The following is a 22075-nucleotide window of genomic DNA, read 5'->3' as shown; positions in this document are numbered from 1 at the left end:
TTTCTTTTTGGTTAGGTCTGTCAGTGGGGCGGCGATTTGGCTGTATTGCGGTACAAATCGTCTGTAATAACCGGCCAAGCCTAAGACGGATTGAACCTGTTTCTTTGACTTTGGGACAGGCCACTTTTGGATAGCATCCACTTTGGCCTGTAGGGGGCTGATACTTCCTTGACCCACCTGGTGTCCAAGGGAAATCACTGTGTTTAGGCCTATTTGACACTTCTTAGCCTTAACAGTTAGTCCTGCCTCCCTAATGCGCTCAAAGACTTTTTGTAGCTGTTCCAGGTGTTCTGCCCAGGAATCCGAAAATATGGCCACATCATCAAGGTAGGCAACTGCATATTCTCCCAATCCTGCTAGGAGACCATCTACAAGTCTTTGGCTGGTGGTGGGGGCATTCTGCAGCCCGAAAGGGAGTGCATTAAATTCATACAGCCCGACATGGGTGATGAAGGCTGACCTTTCCTTGGCGGATTCATCTAGCGGTACCTGCCAGTACCCCTTGGTTAAGTCCAAGGTAGAGATGAACTGGGCCCATCCCAATTTCTCTAATAGTTCATCTGTGTGTGGCATTGGAAAGTTGTCTGGGCGAGTTACAGCATTTAGCTTACAGTAGTCCAGGCAAAAAAGGATCTCCCCATCTGAGTTGGGAACTAGAACCACTGGAGATGCCCATGCACTTCCAGAGTGGTGGATTACCCCCATCTGTAACATATCCTGGATCTCCCGTTCTATAGCAGTTTTAGCTTGAGGAGACACCCGATAAGGTTGGACTTTAATTGGGTGAGCATTACCTGTGTCAATGGAGTGGTATGCCCGTACAGTCAGACCTGGGGTGGCTGAGAATGTCGGCGCGTAGCTAGTGCACAGCTCCTTGATCTGCTGTCGCTGCATACGCCCAAGGGTCATGGAGAGGTTCACCTCTTCCACACCACCAGCACTTTTCTCTTTGTAGTAGACACCTTCAGGCAACTCAGCGTCGTCTCCTCCCTGGGCTGTAAACTGACAAACCTTGAATTCTCTGGAATAAAAGGGCTTTCGAGAATTAATATGGTACACCTTAGGCTTTCGGTTGGAGGTGGGGAATGCTATGAGATAATTAACAGCTCCCAAGGGCTCCTGGACCGTGAATGGCCCTTCCCACGATGCTTCCATTTTATGGGCCTGGTGCGCCTTTAAGACCATGACCTGGTCCCCTACTTTGAAGGAACGCTCTCTGGCATGTTTATCATACCAGGTTTTTTGCTCTTTTTGAGCTTCCCGTAGGTTTTCTTTAGCAAGGGCTAAAGAGGTTTGGAGGGTGTTTTGTAGGTTGGTTACAAAGTCCAGAATGCTAGTTCCTGGAGAAGGTGTAAATCCCTCCCATTGCTGCTTCACCAACTGTAATGGCCCCTTAACCTCACAGCCATATACAAGTTCAAATGGGGAGAACCCTAAACTGGGATGTGGTACAGCTCTGTAGGCAAAGAGCAACTGCTGCAACACTAGGTCCCAATCATTGGAGTGCTCATTTACGAATTTACGTATCATGGCCCTCAGAGTTCCATTAAACTTCTCCACCATGCCATTTGTTTGATGGTGGTAAGGAGTGGCAACCAAGTGATTTACCCCATGAGCTTCCCAAAGGTTTTCCATAGTTCCTGCCAGGAAATTAGTCCCTGCATCTGTGAGGATGTTGGAGGGCCAACTTACCCTGGCAAAAATGTCTGCTAGTGCCTGGCACACACTTTTAGCCCTGGTGTTGCTTAGAGCTACTGCTTCCGGCCATCGGGTGGCAAAATCCATGAAAGTCAGTATGTACTGCTTTCCTCTGGGTGTCTTTTTCAGAAAAGGACCCAGAATATCCACAGCTACTCACTGAAATGGAACTTCAATGATGGGGAGTGGCTGGAGAGGGGCTTTGACCTGGTCTTGGGGTTTTCCCACTCTTTGGCATACTTCACAAGACCGGACATAGGTGGAAACATCCTTGCCCATTCCCTCCCAGTGGAATGACTCCCCCAAAATGGTCTTTGGTCCTGTTCACCCCAGCATGGCCACTAGGATGATCATGGGCTAAGCTCAAGAGCTTGGCCCGGTATTCAGTTGGAACTACCAACTGTCTCTGAGGATGCCAATCTTCCTTGTGTCCACCAGAAAGAGTTTCCTTGTATAAAAGTCCTCTTTCTACAACAAACCTGAATCGATTAGAAGATCTGAGAGGCAGTGGGTTGCTCCATGCCACCGTCCAAGCTCTCTGGAGGTTTTCATCTGCTTCCTGTTCGGTCTGGAACTGTTCCCTTGATGCTGGAGACATGAGTTCCTCATTGGGTTGTGGACCTATGCTTGGTCCCTCTGGAAGCGATGTAGGGGATGGGGCTGTTTCCGTTGACTGTGAACCTCTCTCCGCTGCGGCACTATGTTGGGGTTCAGGCTCTGGCTGAGCCTCTTGTGTAGGGTTATGGGCTGCTGCCGGTTCAGGTTCGGTTGGGCCCTCTGGTGTTGGGGTTGCAAGAACTGGATTCAGTGCTGGCAATGGGTCTGGTGCTGGTTGTTCCGCCGTTTCCGATTCTGGGACTGGTTCCATCTGGGTCTCTGGGACTGGATCCACTACTGCTGTTGCAGACATTGGCCTAGGGTCCGGGTCCATCATCTCTGACCGGATCCTGATAGAAGTTTCCAGAACAGAACTAGGCGTCATGGCTTGTTTAGCCTGGCTGCTGGTGACCATTCCCCCCCTCTTGGCCTGCTTCACATGATTGGCCAAGTCTTCCCCCAGCAGCATGGGGATGGGATAATCATCATAGACTGCAAAAGTCCACGTTCCTGACCAGCCCTTGTACTGGAGAGGCAACTTGGTTGTCGGCAAATTGAAAGAGTTGGACTTGAAGGGGTGAATCGTCACTTGGATCTCCTGGTTGATTAAACTGGGGTCCACTAAGGAAGCATGGATAGTTGACACCTGTGCTCCTGTGTCCCTCCACGCGGTGACCTTCTTCCCGCCCACACTCACAGTTTCCCTCCACTCCAAGGGTATCTGGGAGGTATCTGGGCCTGAGGACCTCTGGGGTGGTTCCGGTGCAATGAACTGTAATCTGTCGGGGTTCTTGGGGCAGTTGGTCTTTACATGCCCCAGCTCATTACATTTATAACATCGTCCAGCTGACGGGTCACTGGGGCGAGGTGGGTTGCCAGAGAATGGTGTGGCGGGATGATAAGGTGTCTGGAGGGTTCCTTGTCGGGGTAGGTGGGGCCTTGGGCAGCCCCCGGTAGTAGGGTGTGGTCTGAGGTTGTCCCTGCTGGTATCCGCTCCAAATGTGACCAGTTTTTTTTCTCTCTACCACCTCCACCCATTTGGCTCCAATCTCTCCCACCTCGATTACAGTTTTGGGCTTCACATCTAGGATGTATCTTTCTATTTCCTCAGGAACACCCTCTAGAACTGCTCCATTTGCATTAGGAAGGGCAACTCTTCTGCAGATTTAACACTTGCTCCTGATATCCAGGCATCCCAATGTTTCACAATGTGGTAGGCATGGCAGGTAAATGACATGTCTGGTTTCCACCTTAGGGCTCTGAACCGCTGACGGGAATGCTCAGGTGTTAGCCCCATTCTGACTCTCGCCTTGGTTTTAAACAGTGCATACTTGTTCATGTGGTCCTTAGGCATTTCAGCCGCCACCTCAGCTAAGGGTCCACTGAGCTGTGGCCTCAGCTCTACCATGTACTCGTCTGTAGAGATGTTCTACCCAAGGCAGGCCCTTTTGAAGTTTTCTAAGAAGGCCTCGGTATCATCGCCTGCCTTGTAGGTGGGGAACTTTCTGGTTTAGGAAGTGATGCCTGGAGAAGGATTGCTAGGGTTGTTGGTATATTTGGTGGAGCCCTTATGTTCTCCATCTCCAGTTCATGCTTCTTCTCTTTTTCCTTCTCTTCCTCCACATGCTTCCTCTCTTTTTCCTTCTCCTCCAGTTCTTTGGCCCTTGCCTCCATATCTTTTTTCCTTTGCCTCCATAGCTCTCCTGTGAGCAGCCGCTTGGTGTTGTTCTGCCTCTCTCACTGCCTCCCTTTCTTTGTCCTTTGCCTCCATAGCTCTTCTGTGAGCAGCTTCTAGAGCTTTTTCTGCTTCTTTCACTGCCTCCACTTTGGCTAACTCCTATTTGTGTAGTGCCTTGGTGTCTGTCATCTTTACCTCTCTGTTTTTAACTAACTTTACCCTCGAGGGTTAGAAATAAAACAAACAAAACTTGGCTTGTAAAATTTTGCTGTGCTGTAATCGGACACCTGTTCTCTGATAGTGATTGTCAGCCTACAGAAAAATCCACACTCCCCCCCGCAAAAAACCAACAACAAGAATAATAAAAAAAATTCAAAAAACAAAAACAAACCCTAACACCTTTTTCTCCAGGCAAATAGGCAGAAAACCCCTCTAGTTACTTTTAATTAAAAAAAAAAAAAAAAAGAAAAGAAAACTTCAGGTCTGTGAAGACTTGTGAATTCCCTGGAGGAGATTAACTACTCTGCCTTTAGGTCGAGAAAACCTGCAATTCACAAAAGATAATTCCCTTTTGTCTCTGCTCTGGCCCCAAAGCAAAGTAAAAAAGCTTCCAACTATTCCCAGTTGGAAATCTGCTTTCCAGCAGCCCCAAAGGAAAAAAAAAATTTCCTTTTAAAATCTGTGTTTCTGGTTCAAAAAATCTCAAATTGATTTCAAGTTAATTCCACCACTCTGCCACCATGTCAAGGTTCCTTCCCCACTCTGAACTCTAGGTACAGAAGTGGGGACCTGCATTAAAACCCCCCAAGCTTACTTTTACCAGCTTAGGTTAAAACTTCCCCAAGGTACAAACTATTTTACCCTTTGCCCTTGGACTTCCACTGCCACCACCAAACATTTATCCGGGTTTATTTTTGAGAAAGTATTGTTTGGAAACGTCTTTTCCCCCCCAAATCCTCACCAAAACCTTGCACCCCCCTTTCTGGGGAAGATCTGGTAAAAAAAAACTCACCAATTTGCATAGGTGACCATAGACCCAAACCCTTGGATCTTAGAAGAATGAGAAAGCATTCAGTTTTCTTACGAGAAGACTTTTAAGAGAAGTAAAAAGTAAAAAAGAATCACCTCTGTAAAATCAGGTTGGTAAATACCTTACAGGGTAATTAGATTCAAAACATAGAGAATCCCTCTAGGCAAAACCTTAAGTTACCAAAAAAGACACACAGACAGGAATAGACATTCTATTCAGCACAGCTTATTTTCTCAGCCATTTAAAGAAATGATAATGTAATGCATATCTAGCTAGATTACTTACTAAGTTCTAAGACTCCATTCCTGTTCTTTCCCCGGCAAAAGCATCACACAGACAGAGACAGACCCTTTGTTTTTCTCCCTCCTCCCAGCTTTTGAAAGTATCTTGTGTCCTCATTGGTCATTTTGGTCAGGTGCCAGAGAAGTTATCCTAGCTTCTTAACCCTTTACAGGTGAGAGGATTTTTTCTCTGGCCAGGAGGGATTTTAAAGGTGTTTACCCTTCCCTTTATATTTATGACACATGCCTTGTGAGGTATCATTTAAGAAGTCTTGCTCTGTTGAACATGAATATCCTGTTGAATGGTGAGTGCTATCACTGTAGGTGAAGTTACAAGTATTTCAATACATTTGCTTCTGAAATATGTGGTAAGTGGGAAATGCACATTATTCCTTATCCACATTTATCTGAGGCTGGGCCGGACACGTATTGATGGCCAATCAAGAAGAATCCAGACTCCTAGTGACATCACCACTTGGCCTCTCTTCTCCCGCATCTCAATATCATTGGGAAGACAGACTTTGAACTGGGGAGATGGGTCCCAGGCTGAGAAGGAAATCCAGCCTGTGTACAGAGAACTGTCAATACCCTGGAACACCCAGTGGGGTGAGAAATGTTCTTGGATTCAAATCTTCTAAGTTTAACAGACTAAGCAATTTAGACTGCGATTCTATTTTTATTTCTTGTGTAACCAACATTGACCTCTGTGTTTATCACTTCTAATCACCTCCAATCGATCTTTCTGTGGTTAATAAACTAACTTTAACATTTTATCCTTACCAGTGAGTTTGCCTAGAGGGCTTGGGGAATCGGCTCAGGCTAGAAAGGCTGGTGCATGTCCACTTTCCTTTGACAAAGTGGTGAAGTAACTAATGAACTTGCGCTGTTTAAGAGAAGGTCTTGAGCCATGTAAAAGGGTACATTTCCTGGGTCCAAGGCTGGGGAGATTTGCAGATGTCTGTATCCGTCTAATTAGAGCATTCCTGCCATTTAACTGGGTGTCTCCTTGCCTATTGTTGGCAGAGTGAGCTCAGCCCCTGGATGGGTTTTGCTGCTTGTCACCGGCAAAGCACTGTAAGAGACAGTCTGGGTTGGAGAGGTAAGAGGGCACAGCGGTGCCCCAATTCAAGGTTCTACCCTGGGGATCCAGTCACAGGGGGCAGTACAGAGGCATGGGAAATAAATTGGGGAGGGTCCAGGAGAACTCAGAGTCACACCCCCTTGGAGGAAGGGCCCAGGAGCAGAGAACACCATGCCCTCTTCGGGAGAGGGGGCGGCTATGGAAGTAGAGTCCCACCCTACTTGGGAGTACAGACCCACACTCCCAGAACTGGAGTTGGAGGGAAGGGGCCCCAGAGATGAGACAGCCATGCCCTTCTAGTCTAGGGAGATGACCCCAGGAGAGGAGGAGCCTCTGGGAAGAGCCCCAGAAAAGGCGAGGAGCACTAGGGCATGAGAATCATGCTCCCATGAGGGTATCAAACAGCCATGCCTCTTCAGTGAGGGGTTGGGGCTTGGGACCATACACCACATCCCATGGGGTTCAGGAAGGGGTAGGGCTTAGGCAGGCAGCTGAGGGGATGGGGGGTTAGTGTGAGTCTGCCCATTTCAGGGAAAGAGGCCACCCCAGGTCCAGCCCCAGCACAGAACTCCTGGGTTCTGGCCCCTGTTATGAGAGGGGAGTGGGGTCTAGCGGGACAGAGTAGGGGGGCTGGGAGCCAGGGTTCTCTCCAGTCTCTGGGTGGGGAGGAATCACAGAAGCCCCCAGGTAACAAAAAGAGATGTTGTTTTCATATTCTTTTCACAGCATCAGCGCGAGGCCGATTTACAAAGAAGCTTTAGACGGGGGTTACCATGAGCTTCCCTTTACGTTTCAGTTCAAAACCCTCAGCCCGACAATCCCTGCCAGCCCCCCAGCACCCCCACTCCACAGCGCCGAAGGGAATCAATGAATTGCTCTCACAGACTGCTCCATTTCCCTCCAGCAGGGGGCAGCGCCACCCCCCACACACTTATACGCATGAGGATGGTATTTCACCAGTCAGACATGCCCGATGGGGTGGGGCCTGGAACCACAGAGCCACGCCCTCTGGGGAGTGAGAGGCCAGTACAGCCACAATCCCGGGGAGGGAGGGGCATTGACCCATGTGCTGTTAAGAACATAAGAATATAAGAATGGCCAGACTGGGTCAGACCAAAGGTCCATCCAGCCCAGTATCCTCTTTGCCAACAGTGGCCAATGTCAGGTGCCCCAGAAGGAGCGAACCTAACAGGCAAAGATCGAGTGATCTCTCTCCTGCCCTCCATCTCCACCCTCTGACAAACAGCCGCTAGGGACACCATTCCTCACCCATCCTGGCAAATAGCTATTAATGGACTTAACCTCCATGAATTTATCTAGTTCTCTTTTAAACCCTGTTATAGTCCGAGCCTTCACCACCTCCTCAGGCAAGGAGTTCCACAGGTTGACTGTGCGCTGTGAAGAAGAACTTCCTTTTATTTGTTTTAAACCTGCTGCCCGTTAATTTCATTTGGTGGCCCCTACTTCTTCTATTATGGGGACAAGGAAATAACTTTTCCTTCTTCACTTTCTCCACACCACTCATGAATTCATATACCTCTATCATATCCCTGTGGCGGTTCAATGATGAGACAGAACACAAATTTATCCAAGCAAACAAGCTGGTCAGCTGAAATGGGCTGCTGCCTGTCAGCTTTCCACCTTCCCTTTTATTATATTTCTCCCCCCTGCGCATTACCTACTTCCACCGCAAAAAGACACAACAAAGGAATACATGACTTTGATTAATATTCTTATTTTCCAGCCTCTATCTACTACAATCCTAATTCTCAGGCCTTGAGGCCAGGCCAAGGAAGCTTCCCACGATTACTGTCCTTTAATTAACTTCCCAGGGTTCATATCTGGTCCTCGTCCTTGGACGGAGCAATGTGTTGCTCCTACACAACAGTCAGGGTGTGCCCTGACTGTTTCCAGGTGGATGGACTAAACATGAACCCTTCATATCCCCACTCAGTCTCCTCTTTTCCTAGCTGAAAAGTCCTAGTCTCTTTAATCTCTCCTCATATGGGACCCTTCCAAACCCTGAATCATTTTACTTGCCCTTCTCTGACCCTTTTCTAATGCCAGTATATATTTTTTGGAGATAAGAAGACCACATCTGTATGCAATATTCAAGATGTGGGCGTACCATGGATTTATAAAGGGCAATAAGATATTCTCCATCTTATTCTCCATCTTTTCTTTAATGATTCCTAACATCCTGTTAGCTTTTTTGACTGCCGCTGCACACTGCGTGGACGTCTTCAGAGAACTATCCACGATGACTCCAAGATCTCTTTCCTGATTAGTTGTAGCTAAATTAGCCCCCATCATATTGTAAGTATAGTTGGGGTTATGTTTTCCAATGTGCATTACTTTACATTTCTCCACATTACCTTTCATTTGCCATTTTTTTGCCCAATCACTTAGTTTTGTGAGATCTTTTTGAAGTTCTTCACAGTCTGCTTTGGTCTTAACTATCTTGAGCAGTTTCGTATACTCTGCAAACTTGGCCACCTCACTGTGTACCCCTTTCTCCAGATCATTTATGAATAAGTTGAATAGGATTGGTCCTAGGACTGACCCCTGGGGAACACCACTAATTATCCCTCCCCATTCTGAAAATTTACCATTTATTCCTACCCTTTGTTCCCTGTCTTTTAACCAGTTCTCAATCCATGAAAGGATCTTCCCTCTTATCGCAGGACAACTTAATTTACGTAAGAGCCTTTGGTGAGGGACCTTGTCAAAGGCTTTCTAGAAATCCAAGTACACTATGTCCACTGGATCCCCCTTGTCCACACGTTTCTTGATTCCCTCAGAGAACTTTAATAGATTAGTAAGACACGATTTCCCTTTACAGAAACCATATTGACTTTTGCCCAACAATTTATGTTCTTCTATGTGTCTGACAATTTTATTCTTTATGTAAGCGGGGGAATAGTCCCGCTCTTGTGGGGAACTTTCCTGGCTTCTGCACTACCGCGGTGAATTGGGTGAGCAAAAGGATCCGAGTCCTCACTCCCACTTCCTTTAACCAGTGGTCTCCCTGCCCTTGAGGACTCCCCTTCCACTCTTCTGTCTGGCAGAGTCCTCCTAACTCCAACAAGGCTGGGCCCAGGATTCCTGGGGGGCTCAACCCCCAACTCTGTTGTGGTCACCTAGGACAGTGGCTTGGGTGTCCCCACTCCGGGGTACTCTCTCTGCACTGGGCACTTCTCTGACCCACTGACCATTACATACAAGTTAAAGCAAATGCAAGTTATTTCATCAACAATTAATTTTAAAAAGAATAAGGAAACACATCATCCAGCTCTGTGGCAGGGAACATCACAAACAGTGTCTCTGGAACGTCAGGGCAGTTCACAGTCTGCTCCTTGTAAGTCCCAGGCCTTCTCCTCCGGCCCTGGCTGTGCTGCAGGGATGCTGTGGGTTGGACACTCGCTGTGGTGGTGGCCGCACGCTCTCAGGCTCTAAGTGTCGGGGTTACGATCCAAGCCCGGCCTGCAGAGCCTCTTGGCTGAGGCATCTCCCTGTGCTGGGCCCGCTGCCCAGCGTCCCCCTCGCTCTTCCCAGCTGCTCACTGCACCCAGCTCGGACTGCTGCAGCCCCAGCTCCACCACTTGGTCTCTGCACCGCTGCTGCTCTGCCTCCAGCTCCCTGGGCTGCTTCTCTGGCCCCTCTGGCTCTCATTGCTGCAGCTCTGCTCCCAGGACATGGGCTGCTCTCTCTGGGCTGCTTTTCTGGTCCCTCTGGATCTGGCACAGCTCTGCTCCCCAGCTCAGCTTGGGCCCCTGCTTTCTCCTTAGCTCAGCCCCACTCTGTCTGACCCAGGCAAATCCAGCTCACAGGGAGGACGGGACCTCCCCGGCCTCCTGACTCCCTGATTAGCCTGCCTGCCCTGTCATTCAGGCTGATCAGGAGCATTGGCCTCTCCCCATTGTCAGTCTCAGGGTCCTGGTTTCCCATCGACCCTTCCCCTTTTGGTACTGGGAGCTAGCAACTAAAACACCCCCACTGAATGTTAGGAAGGGGGCATCCCTATTGTTTCAACTAATCTGCCCGGTACTGATGTTAGACTTACCGATCTGTAATTGCCGGGATCACCTCTAGAGCCCTTCTTAAATATTGGCGTTACATTAGCTGTCTTCCAGTCATTGGGTACAGAAGCTGATTTAAAGGACAGGTTACAAACCATAGTTAATAGTTCCGCAATTTCACATTGGAGTTCTTTCAGAACTTGTGGCTGAATGCCATCTGGTCCCGGTGACCTGTTACTGTCAATTAATTCCAAAACCTCTTCTAATGACACTTCAATCTGTGACAATTCCTCAGATTTGTCACCTACAAAGATCGGCTCAGGTTTGGGATTCTCCCTAACATCCTCAGCCGTGAAGACTGAAGCAAAGAATTCATTGAGTTTCTCCGCAGTGACTTTGTGGTCTTTAAGTGCTCCTTTTGTATCGCGATCGTCCAGGGGCCCCACTGGTTGTTTAGCAAGCTTCCTGCTTCTGATGTACCCAAAAAATATTTTATTATTACCTTTTGAGCTTTTGGCTAGCTGTTCTTCAAACTCCTTTTTGGCTTTTCTTATTACATGTTGACCCTTAATTTGGCAGTGTTTATGCTCCTTTCTATTTACCTCACTAGGATTTGACTTCCAGTATTTACAAGATGCCTTTTTATCTCTCACTGCTTCTTTTACATGGTTGTTAAGCCACGGTGGCTCTTTTTTAGTTCTTTGACTGTGTTTTTTAATTTGGGGTTTACATTGAAGTTGGGCCTCTCTTAGGGTTTTCTTTGAAAAGTGCCCATGCAGCTTGCAGGGATTTCACTCTAGTCACTGTACCTTTTAATTTCTGTTTAACTAACCCCCTCATTTTTGCATAGTTCCCCTTTCTGAAATTAAAGGCCACAGTGTTGGGCTGTTGAGGTGTTCTTCCCACCACAGCATTTCATCGTCACTATCACTGTCCTGGTCAAGTCGACAGTAGATCCCTACTGTTATATTCTTACTTGAGCCTGGAATTACTATCCACAGAGATTCTATGGAACATGTGGATTCATTTAAGATTTTTACTTCATTTGATTCTACATTTTCTTTCACATATAGTGCCACTCCTCTGCCCCCCTCGCACGACCTGTTCTCCTTTCATAATCTCTCCAGCCTCCTACCCCTCCCCAGGGCAGCAGAAGGACAAGAGAAGGAGACTGCTTGGTGTAAAGCCCACGCTCAGTTGGGGAACAGGCCCCCCCATGTCTTGGGGAACAAAAAGCAACCCCCGTGGGGGCTCAGGAGAGGGAGGGGCCCAGGAGATGAGACAGTTACAGCCCCTGGAAGAAGTGTCTCATAGCCACGCCCTTAGAGTGATGGGGAGGAGCCTGGGAGCACAGAGCCACGCCCCCATGGACCCAGAAGAATTCGGGGTTCTAGGGGAGCAGACAGCTATGTTCCAGAGAAAGTGTGGGTTAGGGGCTGAGAGCCATGCCCCCCAGGGACTCAGGAGGGGGAGGAGCCCTGGGGGGCATATAGCCATATAGATGGGTGGGGATCCTCTGAGGGCTGAGCAGAGCAAGGAGCCCCAGGGGGATCAGAGGCCATGCCAACGTTGGGGGCGGGGGTTACCAAAGAGCCAAGCCCCCAGAGGGGGTGGGCCCCAGTGGCACACAGAGCCACCCCCCGCAAAGAGAGTTGAGGGGCCCCAGTGATGCAGAGATCCATGCCCCCAGAGCGGGGAGGGGCCGCAGCCACGCACAGAGCCACTCTGTTGAGAGGGGGTGTGGGGCTCAGGCCGGCATGGCTGGAGAAGCCCTTGCTGCATTTGGGTCATTCGCAGGAAGGGGCGGAGACGTTCGGGCTGACACAGATCGTAGGGCAAGGCGAAGGCCTCCCCGCCCTCGGGGCAGGTGAGCGCCCCATGACCTGCCTCCTGGTGCTCCCCCTGCTGGCAGCACCACAGTGCCCCTGCATCAGGGAAGGTGGCCCGGCAGAGGCAGCAGCCGTACCTTGCCATGACCCCTGCCTCCTCCCCGTCCCGCTGCTAGCCATGCGTCCGCTTGTGCTCGTGGAGGCTGGAGGAGACCACAGAGGTTTTCCTGCAGCGGTCGCACTGGAAGAGCCGCTCGCGCGAGTGCACCCGGTGGTGCGGCATGAAATCGCAGGAGGCCAGGAAGGTCTCATCGCACTGCAGGCACGTGTAGGGGCGCTCGCAGGTGAGGATCCGCTGCTCTGTCCTGTCGAACGTCTTCTCCAAGAACAGGAGGGCGAGCGACAGACCATCCCTACACCTGAGCTCCAGGAGGTCCCAGACCAAAAACAAATGATCAAAGATGGTGAGGCCTAGGATGGTGTACGTCTCGTTGGATGGACCACGTCCACCAGCACGGACTCCAGCTGCAGCGAGATGGCCTTCGCAACGACGTTGTAGACCGTACTGAGGAGGAAGACGGGATGCCAATTCTGAAGGACACAGAGGTCCCCCTTCTTCTGTAGCAAGGCGAGCACGGCTCGCCTGCATGACAGAGGGAGGATCCTGCTCCCCGAGGACTAGCCCCAGACAGTGACAAGGTCAGGCTGAGCATGTCCCAGAATACGCAGTAGAACTCCAAGGTCAGCCCGTCCATGCCCGGAGATTTATTGGTAGGCATACGGTAGGAACTCTTCGTTTCAAAGCTTGGTCCCCAGACCAGTTTGTGGAAAAATACTGACATCCCAAGTGGAATCCAGAGACCTGTGGTCTGATCACATGCCCTTGCCTTGTTGTAGCAGCCATTGTTTACAAGCTGGCCAAAATGCCCACAGGAAGGTTAAGCTATTCCAGTCCATTGTCTTTGCTGGTGGGCCACCAGCACTGTCCGGCTTCTTCATTGTTGTACCAGAAAGTCTAGTTGTGCGTGTCATGTAGAATAAGCATGATTGAAATACAGAGATATCGTCAATATTCCTAAATTTAGATACAAAAAGGATACATGCATACACATAGGATAATCACATTCAGAAAACTGTATCTTTTCCAATGACACCTCACATGACCTATCTTGTAGAAAATGCATTATAATTATGCCATAATCATATCATAATAATATTACGATGAGAAATATGGCATGCAGTGTCACACCTATGGGTCCAGCTAGCCCAGTATCCTGCTCCAACCGCACCACTCCTGAGCAGACCCATGGTCCCATCTAGCTCGGTATCCTTCCCCCTCCGTGCCACTCTGCATTAGACCCAGGGGCCCTTCTAGCCTGTTATCCTGCCCCCGAGAAGAGCCACGGGCCGATCTAGCCTTGCATTTTGCCCCTCCATGTACTCTGATTTGGGGGGAAGGTACTGGGGGGGGTTTCATGCAGGTCCCCACATCTGTACCCTAGAGTTCAGAGTGGGGAAGGAACCTTGACAGCATGTATTGCACAAAACATTTCATTGTCATATCACAGTGTTGAATATGGGGGTTCCTGGCTGTTATTTTGAGGTACAGTGTGCCACACCCCCACCCCCAGCTTGTATCTCCATGGGGGGAAGGAGACAAAAGCGGATGGGGGCATGCTGGGATGGAGTGAGGGAGACCCTTGGTAGAATATATGGCGATGCAGAAAGTGGGGTGACCCTGGCAAGATAATGGGGGTGAAGGGTGATGGGGTCCTACCAGCAGGGGGTGAAGGAGTGAGCAGAATCCCCTGATGGGGGAATATGGGAGCTGTGGGACCCTGGGGTTGGAATCCTAGGGCATGAAAGGGTGGATAGAACAAAACTTGGGAGAACAGAGACAGAGAAAGAAACCTCAAACCTGCTCTATTGCAGCCAAGGGTCATTGTGCCCCGCTCAGTGCCCAATTTCCCCACCTCCGCCCCAGCCTGCCCCACAGGGCCAGGGCATTGAGCTTGCTCTGGATTTACCCAGGGATCAGAATCCTGGCCTGATTCCATTGGCATCGGTGGGGTGGCTCTGTATTTACAGTGGGGTCCCTGAGGCACTAGGTGCTGGCCCCAGTGTGGCACTAGGGGGTGCTGTGCTGCAGGGCTGCGGCTCAATAGGGGGCGCTCTTCCCTGGCATGCAGTGCTGGCCCCAATGACTCAGTGCAGAATTTGTCTCACTGTGGGTTCCTTTTCAGCCTCTCTAACTCCTCATAACCTGGGTCGACACCCATGGTAGGTGCATTTGATTCACTACATGAGTGGAACAATTTCTGGCCACAGCTTCCTTCCCAGCTAGCTGTGGCTGGGGGTGTAAAGGGGGGCAGGAGCTCAGTGCTGGGTGGAGTGTGAGGATGGTTGAGCCACTGAGAACACAGGAGACCTTTTGCGGTGCCTTGATCCACCTTCAAAGCGCGTCTCTCCCAGCAGAGACACAGACCAACCCTGGCTGCCGACGGGCCCCAGAGCCGAAATATACCTCAGCTCGAATCCTGAGGCAGGTGAGTGATGGGGGGGTCTGCTCATACCCTAGCTGAGATCAGGAACCCCATTGCCCCAGGCCCTGCACAGACCCCGACCGAGATCAGAGACCCCATCGTGCCGGGCACTGCACAAACCCCGACCAAGATTGAGGACCCCATCACTCTGGGTGCTCCACAGACCCATCCCAACTGAGATCTGGGCTCCCTAATGCTGAGCACTGCACAGACCCCTCCCCCCATTGAGATTGGGGGCTCTGTCACACCGGGTGCTACACAGAACTCAACCAAGATCATGGTCCCCAGTCCCTCCTACTATAACCCACTCGATCCCACTCCCCTCCCAGTACGACAATAGAACCCAGGAGTCCTGACTCCCCCACCACCCTACATCCTCTAACTCATTTCACCCTAAACCCCTGCCAGAGCAAAAAAAGAACCCAGGAGTCCTGAGTCTCAATCCAGTGCCCCAGCCAACTCGCCCACATTGCCACTCAGCTTTTGATCATTAATTTACCTAGTTGATACCTTTCATATCGGGGCATCTTGCAATTTCAGGCTGTTTCATTTTCTATTGGCAACAAAGCAGTGGGGAGCAGCAGATCTGGACTGAGGAGCACCGGCAGAGTCGGGGAGGAGGGAACCCCAAGGCTCGGATTGCAGGGGGCTGGGGGCTGTCCAGAACCAAGCAGTCCATATTCAAATACGTTTTTTCCTGCCTGGTTCTGCTGGGGTGAGTTCAAACATTTACTGTCCCCTCCCAGTCCAAGCCTGCTACCCTGACAGGAGGCAGAGCTGTTACCCTTTCCTGCCCCTCAGCCAGCATTGCTGTACAGTTCCAACCCAAGTGGAACATAATTCAAATCGACATTTAACACAGCATCCCTTGTGGTTAGTACGGCAGGGGATGCAAAGAGAAGTGTGAGATGCTCAAAGCATCTGGGGCGGAAGGAAGAAGACAGTGGTTCACAGGCTGGAAGGGCATAACACGTGGGGTCTCACAGGGATGGGTTCTGGGTCTGGTTCTGTTCAATATCTACATCAATGTTTTAGATAATGGCATAGAGAGTGCACTGATAAAGTTGGGGGACGATACCAAAGTGGGAAGGGTTGCAAGTGCTTTGGAGGATAGGATAAAAATTCAAAATGCTCTGGACAAACTGGAGAAATGGTCTGAAGTCAAGAGGATGAAATTCAAAAAGGAAAAATGCAAAGTACTCCACTTAGGAAGGAACAATCAGTTGCACACATACAGAATGGGAAATGACGGCCGAGAAATGAGTACTGCGGACAGAGATCTGGGGGTCAGAGCAGATCACAAGCTAAATATGAGTCAACAGTGTAACACTGTTGCAAAAAAAGCAAACATCATTCTGGGATGTTGTCATAAATATAAAGGGAAGGGTAAACCCCTTTAAAATCCCTCCTGGCCAGAGGAAAAATCCTCTCACCTGTAAAGGGTTAAGTAGCAAAAGGTAACCTCGCTGGCACCTGTCCAAAATGACCAATGAGGAGACAAGATACTTTCAAAAGCTGGGAGGAGGGAGAAAAACAAAGGGTCTCTGTCTGTCTGTGTGATGCTTTTGCCAGAGACAGAACAAGAATGGAGTCTTAGAACTTAGTAAATAATCTAGCTCGGTATGTGTTAGATTATGATTTCTTTCAATGGCTGAGAAAAGAGCTGTGCTGAATGGAATGGATATTCCTGTTTTTGTGTCTTTTTTGTAACTTAAGGTTTTGCCTAGAGGGATTCTCTGTTTTGAATCTAATTACCCTGTAAGGTATTTACCATCCTGATTTTACAGAGGTGATTCTTTTATTTTCTTCTATTAAAAGTCTTCTTGTAAGGAAACTGAATGCTTTTTCATTGTTCTAAGATCCAAGGGTTTGGGTCTGTGGTCACCTACGCAGATTGGTGAGGATTTTTACCAAACCTTCCCCAGGAAGTGGGGTGCAAGGGTTGAGAGGATTTTGGGGGGAAAGACGTTTCCAAACTACGTTTTTTTCAGGAACCCGGATAAACGTTTGGTGGTGGCAGTGGAAGTCCAAGGGCAAAGGGTAAAATAGTTTGGACCTTGGGGAAGTTTTAACCTAAGCTGGTAAAAGTAAGCTTAGAAGGTTTTCATGCAGGTCCCCACATCTGGACCCTAGAGTTCAGAGTGGGGAAGGAAGCTTGACAATGTATTAACAGGAGTGTTGTAAGCAAGACATGAGAAGTAATTCTTCCACCCTACTCTGCACTGATTAGGCCTCAAGTGGAGTAATGTGTCCAGTTCTGGGCTCCACATTTCAGGAAAGGTGTGAACAAATTGGAGAGAGTATAGAGAAGAGCAACAAAAATGATTAAACTCTTAGAAAACATGACCTACGAGGGAAGATTGAAAGAACTGAGTTTCTTTAGTCTGGAGAAGAGAAGACTGAGGGGGACGTGATAACAGTTGTCAAGTACATAAAAGGTTGTTACAAGGAGGAGGGAGAAAAATTGTTCTTCTTAACCTCTGAGGATGGGACAAGACGCAATGGGCTTAATTGCAGCAAGGGCAGTTTAGGTTGGACATTAGGAAAAACCTCCTACCTGTCAGGGTGGTTAAGCCCTGGAATCAATTGCCTAGGGAGGTTGTGGAATCTCCATCACTGGGGATTTTTAAGAGCAGGTTGGACAAACACCTGTTAGGGATGGTCTAGATAATACTTACCCCTGCCTTGAGTGCATGGGACTGGACTAGATGACCTCTCAAGGTCTCTTCCAGTTCTATGATTCTATTATTCTATGGGTCTACTCTGGGTAGCAGGGAGGGGTCAGGATATTGGGCTAGATGGGACATTGGCCTGCTCCAGGGCAAAACGGAGGGAGCAAGATAAGAGGTTAGATGGGCCCAGGATCTCTTCCGGGGTGGTAACATTTCCTGCCTTCTTTCCCCAACAGCTGCAGTGTAAAGGTGGCAGCGCCAGATGCTAGGGCTGATGCTGACCATGAGAAACCCCAGAAAATGACCCTCCATCAGTAGTCCAACATAACCAAATCCACCACTTGGCGTGGCCACAAGGGGGCCCCAGTAGTTTCTACGCCAAAGCCAGTCATGCCTAGCACGACCCAAGCTCCCGCTGCTCTTGCTGGTTAAAAAGCCACGACATGGGTTGTGCGTGGCTTTGCATTGTCCCCTAGTGGCCAGACCCAGCCACTGAATCAGCTCACTCAGTACAAGCCACGTGGCACCGCCCTCTTGTGGCCCCATTGGGGAATTGCAATGACGTATTATTCTGTTGCTCACCGTAGAGTAGGCATGTGAAACTATACCTCCTCCTCGTAGTTAGTGCTGGTATTACAACATCTGGGAAATAGGGAGGGGAGGGAATTGATGCCAGTTAGGTAATCTGTAGTCAAACATGAAATGAGGCATCACATCATTTGTGTAATGCCTCCTAGAGCCCAGAGTTTTCGTAGGTGTGCAATAAAACATGGCTGATGTCGTCGGTGGTAGGTGGATGTCTCTGTCTCTACAACAGAGATAACTTACAGAACTGCCTGCCACTGGATTGTCACTAATTCTGGACCTCTGTATGTCTGTTCCTCTAGGCTGTTCAGAGGCTGACGGCCTCTCCTTGGTGCGGGAACCCATCACATCAGCCATGCCCAGATTTGGTGCCTTCATCCCCCTCCTCCTCTTCATCTTCCCTGGGGCCTCCTCTCATTGTCACACAAGTACGGTCAATGAATGCAAGAAAAACACAGCCTTTGTGCCCGGGCACAGCCTGGCTGGGGAGGGCATTGATGTGACCACGATGGCCAGAAAGGGGGCCTATCTGGTAGACAGCAGCCTCTGGCAACATCAGGACAGCACCTGCACCCTGTGCCGGAACCGACTTCAAAGAGGGCAGTGGCAGAGGCTGCCACTGGCCGTGGTGGACTGGAGGGTCCGTGTCTCGTGCCGCCGGAAGCTGAGCAGCTCAGTACAGCAGTCTGCGATGGGCATGATGGATTTGGCGGCGTCCGCGGTGCAGAATGACTGGAAGGTGGGGCTGGACGTGCCTGTGAAGCCCAAGGTTAATGTGCAGGTGGCCCTGGCTGGATCGCACTCCAAACTGGCCAGTTTCGTGGTAGACCACGCGCGAATGGACAAATACAGCTTCATGAGCCATGAGGTCTCCTGTGGCTATTACAGGTGAGAGCCAGCCTGGGTCGAGAGGGTTCACCTCAAATTGGGATCACAGCAACACCACACAGTGATACGGCGTCTTTCCCTCTATGGGGCACCAGCTCTGATCCAGGCCTAGGAGGGCTGGCTCAGGGGGGCAGAGAATGTGACACAGAACCTTTCCTCTCTAGGGAACACTGGCTTCAATCTGGCAGCAGGATGGGGGACTGATTCAGGATAATGGGGAATGGGACACAGGACCTTTCCCCTCTAGCAGGCACCATCTCCGATCTGGCCCCAGGCCAGGGGACTGGTTAGCTAGGAAGGCAGGGAATGCTACACAGGCCCTTTCCCCTCTAGGGGGCACTGGCTCCCACGTGGGACTGGACAGTTATGGGGATTTTCTTCTCATGCATGTCAGGACAGCCCGGTGACCTGCTATGAGCAGAGCGGGGGCAGTCTGTCAGAACAATCAAGCAGCCGGCGGTATCCCCAGCAAGCTTGTGAGGTTCAGCACAATGGGTGGCTGTTTTGAGTAGGAGCCACCTGCTTAGACCCTTTCTTCTGGGTTGGCTGGAGCCTTAGGACTGGCAGCTAATAACCTCAGCTGACTCACCGGGCGCACAATCCACCTCTTGTGTCCCTGACCAGGTTCCGGGTCAGCGAGATGCCCCCGCTCACCAGCCATTTCACTCTGGCGCTGGAGAACCTCCCGGAGCAGTACAACAGCAAATCCAAGCTGGAGTACCAGCAGCTAATCAGCAACTACGGCACCCACTACCTGTCCCAGCTGCAGCTGGGGGGCCGGGCACGGGACGTGACAGCTGTTCGGGTCTGCGAAGCGTCAATGAGCAGCTTGACTGACGACAAGATCAAGGACTGCTTGAGCATGGAGGCAGCCGTGAGTATCGGAATGGGCTCAGTCAAGAGTGGGTACAGCAAGTGCGAGGAGGAAAAGAAGAAGGGGAAGGTCCAGGGGAGCTTCCATGAGACGTATCGGGAGCGCCACGTGGAGGTGGAGGGAGGAGAGAGCACAAGTGATGTGCTCTTCTCCAGGAGTGATGCCAAGGTCTTCTCGGCCTGGAAGGAGAGCCTCAAAGACAGCCCTGGCCTGGTGTCCTATTCGCTGCACCCCATCCACATCCTACTGGAGCAGGACGACCCCAAGCGGGAGGCACTGAGGCGGGCGGTGAGTGAGTACATCCGTGAGAGGGCCCTGTGGAGGAATTGCACCCGAAGCTGCCCCCCGGGGACTCAACGCAGCGCCCATGACCCCTGCTCCTGCGTCTGCCGTGGGGATACCATGACCAACACCATGTGCTGCTCGCGGGAGCGAGGCCTGGGGAAGCTCACAGTGACAGTGAAGATGGCCAGCGGCCTGTGGGGGGATTACTTTACTGCTACGGATGCCTTCGTCAAGGTCTTCTTTGAGAGGCGGGAGATGCGGACTGGCACCATCTGGAACAACAACAATCCCGTCTGGAACGTCCACTTGGACTTCAGTACCGTCCGCATCACCAGCGCCAGCAAGATCCGAGTCCAGGTCTGGGACGAGGACAACAAGTGGGACGATGACCTGCTGGGAAGCTGCGACATCCCGCTGGAGGGTGGGGGGCCCCACCGGAAGGATTGCTACCTGAACCATGGCCGCATCTGGTTCCAGTACAGCTTACGCTGTGGGCCTCACCTCGGGGGGCCGAGCTGCTCTGATTATGTCTCCCAGCCACCCCAGCTGGGAACAGCCAAGGGGAAGAAGGTGGAGGCCTTCTGGTGAGCCCCTTAGATAGGGGATCGGAGAGGGGCATGGGTGTGCATTGGTCAATAGCACTCCCTGTCCAACCATTTGCTAGTTCCCGCTCTGCTGATGCTGCTGAGCTTCATGCTGTCCCTCTTGCTCGGGAATCGGGGTCTCCTATGCCCATAAGAGACGTCTGCTCCTGTGGGTCCATTATCCTCACACCTCCCTCTGGGAAAACATCCCATCAAGAACCGTCCATTTCAAATCCATCAGACCAGCCTGTCCAATGATTCCAACCATCCAATGGATCCATCCAATCAACAAACTAATGTGTGTATCTACTGCATACCTGTTCTCAACCTATTTACCATTTTGCGTTGCATATGTAAGGGAGGTTGCATTGTGGGTTGCATATGCGGCTCTCTATGTGTTATTTTGGCCACATCCGCAGTGCATATATACTATCTGTATGGCCCTCAGATGTGACACGAGCTTCAGCTGTGTGCTGACTGGGGCACGAGCGACTTCGGGTTGAGAACTACTGATCTAGTGCATCCAATATAACTAACCAAGCAACCAACTAAGGTCTTAAGTACATCCAACCAACCAACCAATATGTGTAGACTGTGCAACCAACCAACCAATGAATGTCCCAAGTACGTCCAACCAACCAGTCAACCAAGATGTGCAGACCGGGCAACCAATCCACCGCCCCATGTCTCCAGCCACCAACGGTATTTATCTGTCTAGTGTATCCACTGGAAAACCGATGTTCTCTGCAGGAAGGGATAAGGTCCAGAGCTTAGCCCTGTCCTATTGCGGCTTCAGTGATCAACCCTCTGTAGAAGCCTGAAGATATTCCAGGGTGGACATGGTTCAAAACACCCAGCCGATGGGCCAGAGTCCCAGGGGGAGGATTCATTAGGGGGCTGTTCCCTAAATGTTGTTTCTGTTGCTTTCCACAATTACCCAGCTGCTTTGGGGTTAGTTATATCATTATAAATTCACAGGTCCCACCCACCAACCAGCTCGATGTTCTCTGCTCAGATGGTCGTCACAGATGATGACGTATCACTCACCGTCAGGAAGCTTCAGAGTTAGTACCCAGGAGAACATGCCACAGGGCTATTGATTGAGGCTGTCAGCAGGCTCAGGGACATGGCACTGCATTGGGGTCACATTTGGGAAGAGCAAATTCTCCCTAATTCTGGGATTCAAGATTCTTCCTGTCTCACTTCTACCTGCCTCTGTTGAGAGCCTAGATCAATAGCTCCACGGTGCACCTCACTGATGATGGGTGTGGTTAACTCTGAACCCTACTGACTGCAAGTTAAACATCTCCAGCCTGGAAAACTGCCATGCAGCTTTGCAGCACCACTGCAAAATGATTTGTTTCTGGGACGATTCCAGGTCTCTGGATCTTTGCAAATGTATCTCCCTGCCTCAATAAACATATGTGAAAT

At 50.4% G+C, this 22075-nt stretch overlaps 1 protein-coding gene across 2 annotated transcripts in view; it reads left to right on the top strand.

The window, feature by feature from the left end:
* The window catches only part of LOC119566310 (perforin-1-like), a 77851-nt gene extending 55776 nt beyond the window's left edge, over positions 1-22075 (top strand). Inside the window, exons 1-3 of one of the 2 annotated variants that reach the window (XM_037898911.2) lie at positions 14585-14759; positions 18316-18901; positions 19526-22075. In XM_037898911.2, coding sequence (XP_037754839.1) covers positions 18369-18901; positions 19526-20648 — 1656 coding nt within the window. In that variant the 5' untranslated portion in view covers positions 14585-14759; positions 18316-18368 and the 3' untranslated portion in view covers positions 20649-22075. Of the gene's footprint in view, positions 1-14584; positions 14760-18315; positions 18902-19525 lie in introns of those variants that run through there. The other variant, XM_037898910.2, reaches the window with a different exon arrangement.

The sequence above is a fragment of the Chelonia mydas genome, chromosome 6 (genome assembly GCF_015237465.2).
Source record: "Chelonia mydas isolate rCheMyd1 chromosome 6, rCheMyd1.pri.v2, whole genome shotgun sequence".
In the NCBI taxonomy this organism is placed as follows: Eukaryota; Metazoa; Chordata; order Testudines; family Cheloniidae; genus Chelonia; species Chelonia mydas.
Note: the sequence above shows the minus strand (reverse complement) of the source record. Positions and strands in the feature narration are given on the sequence as shown.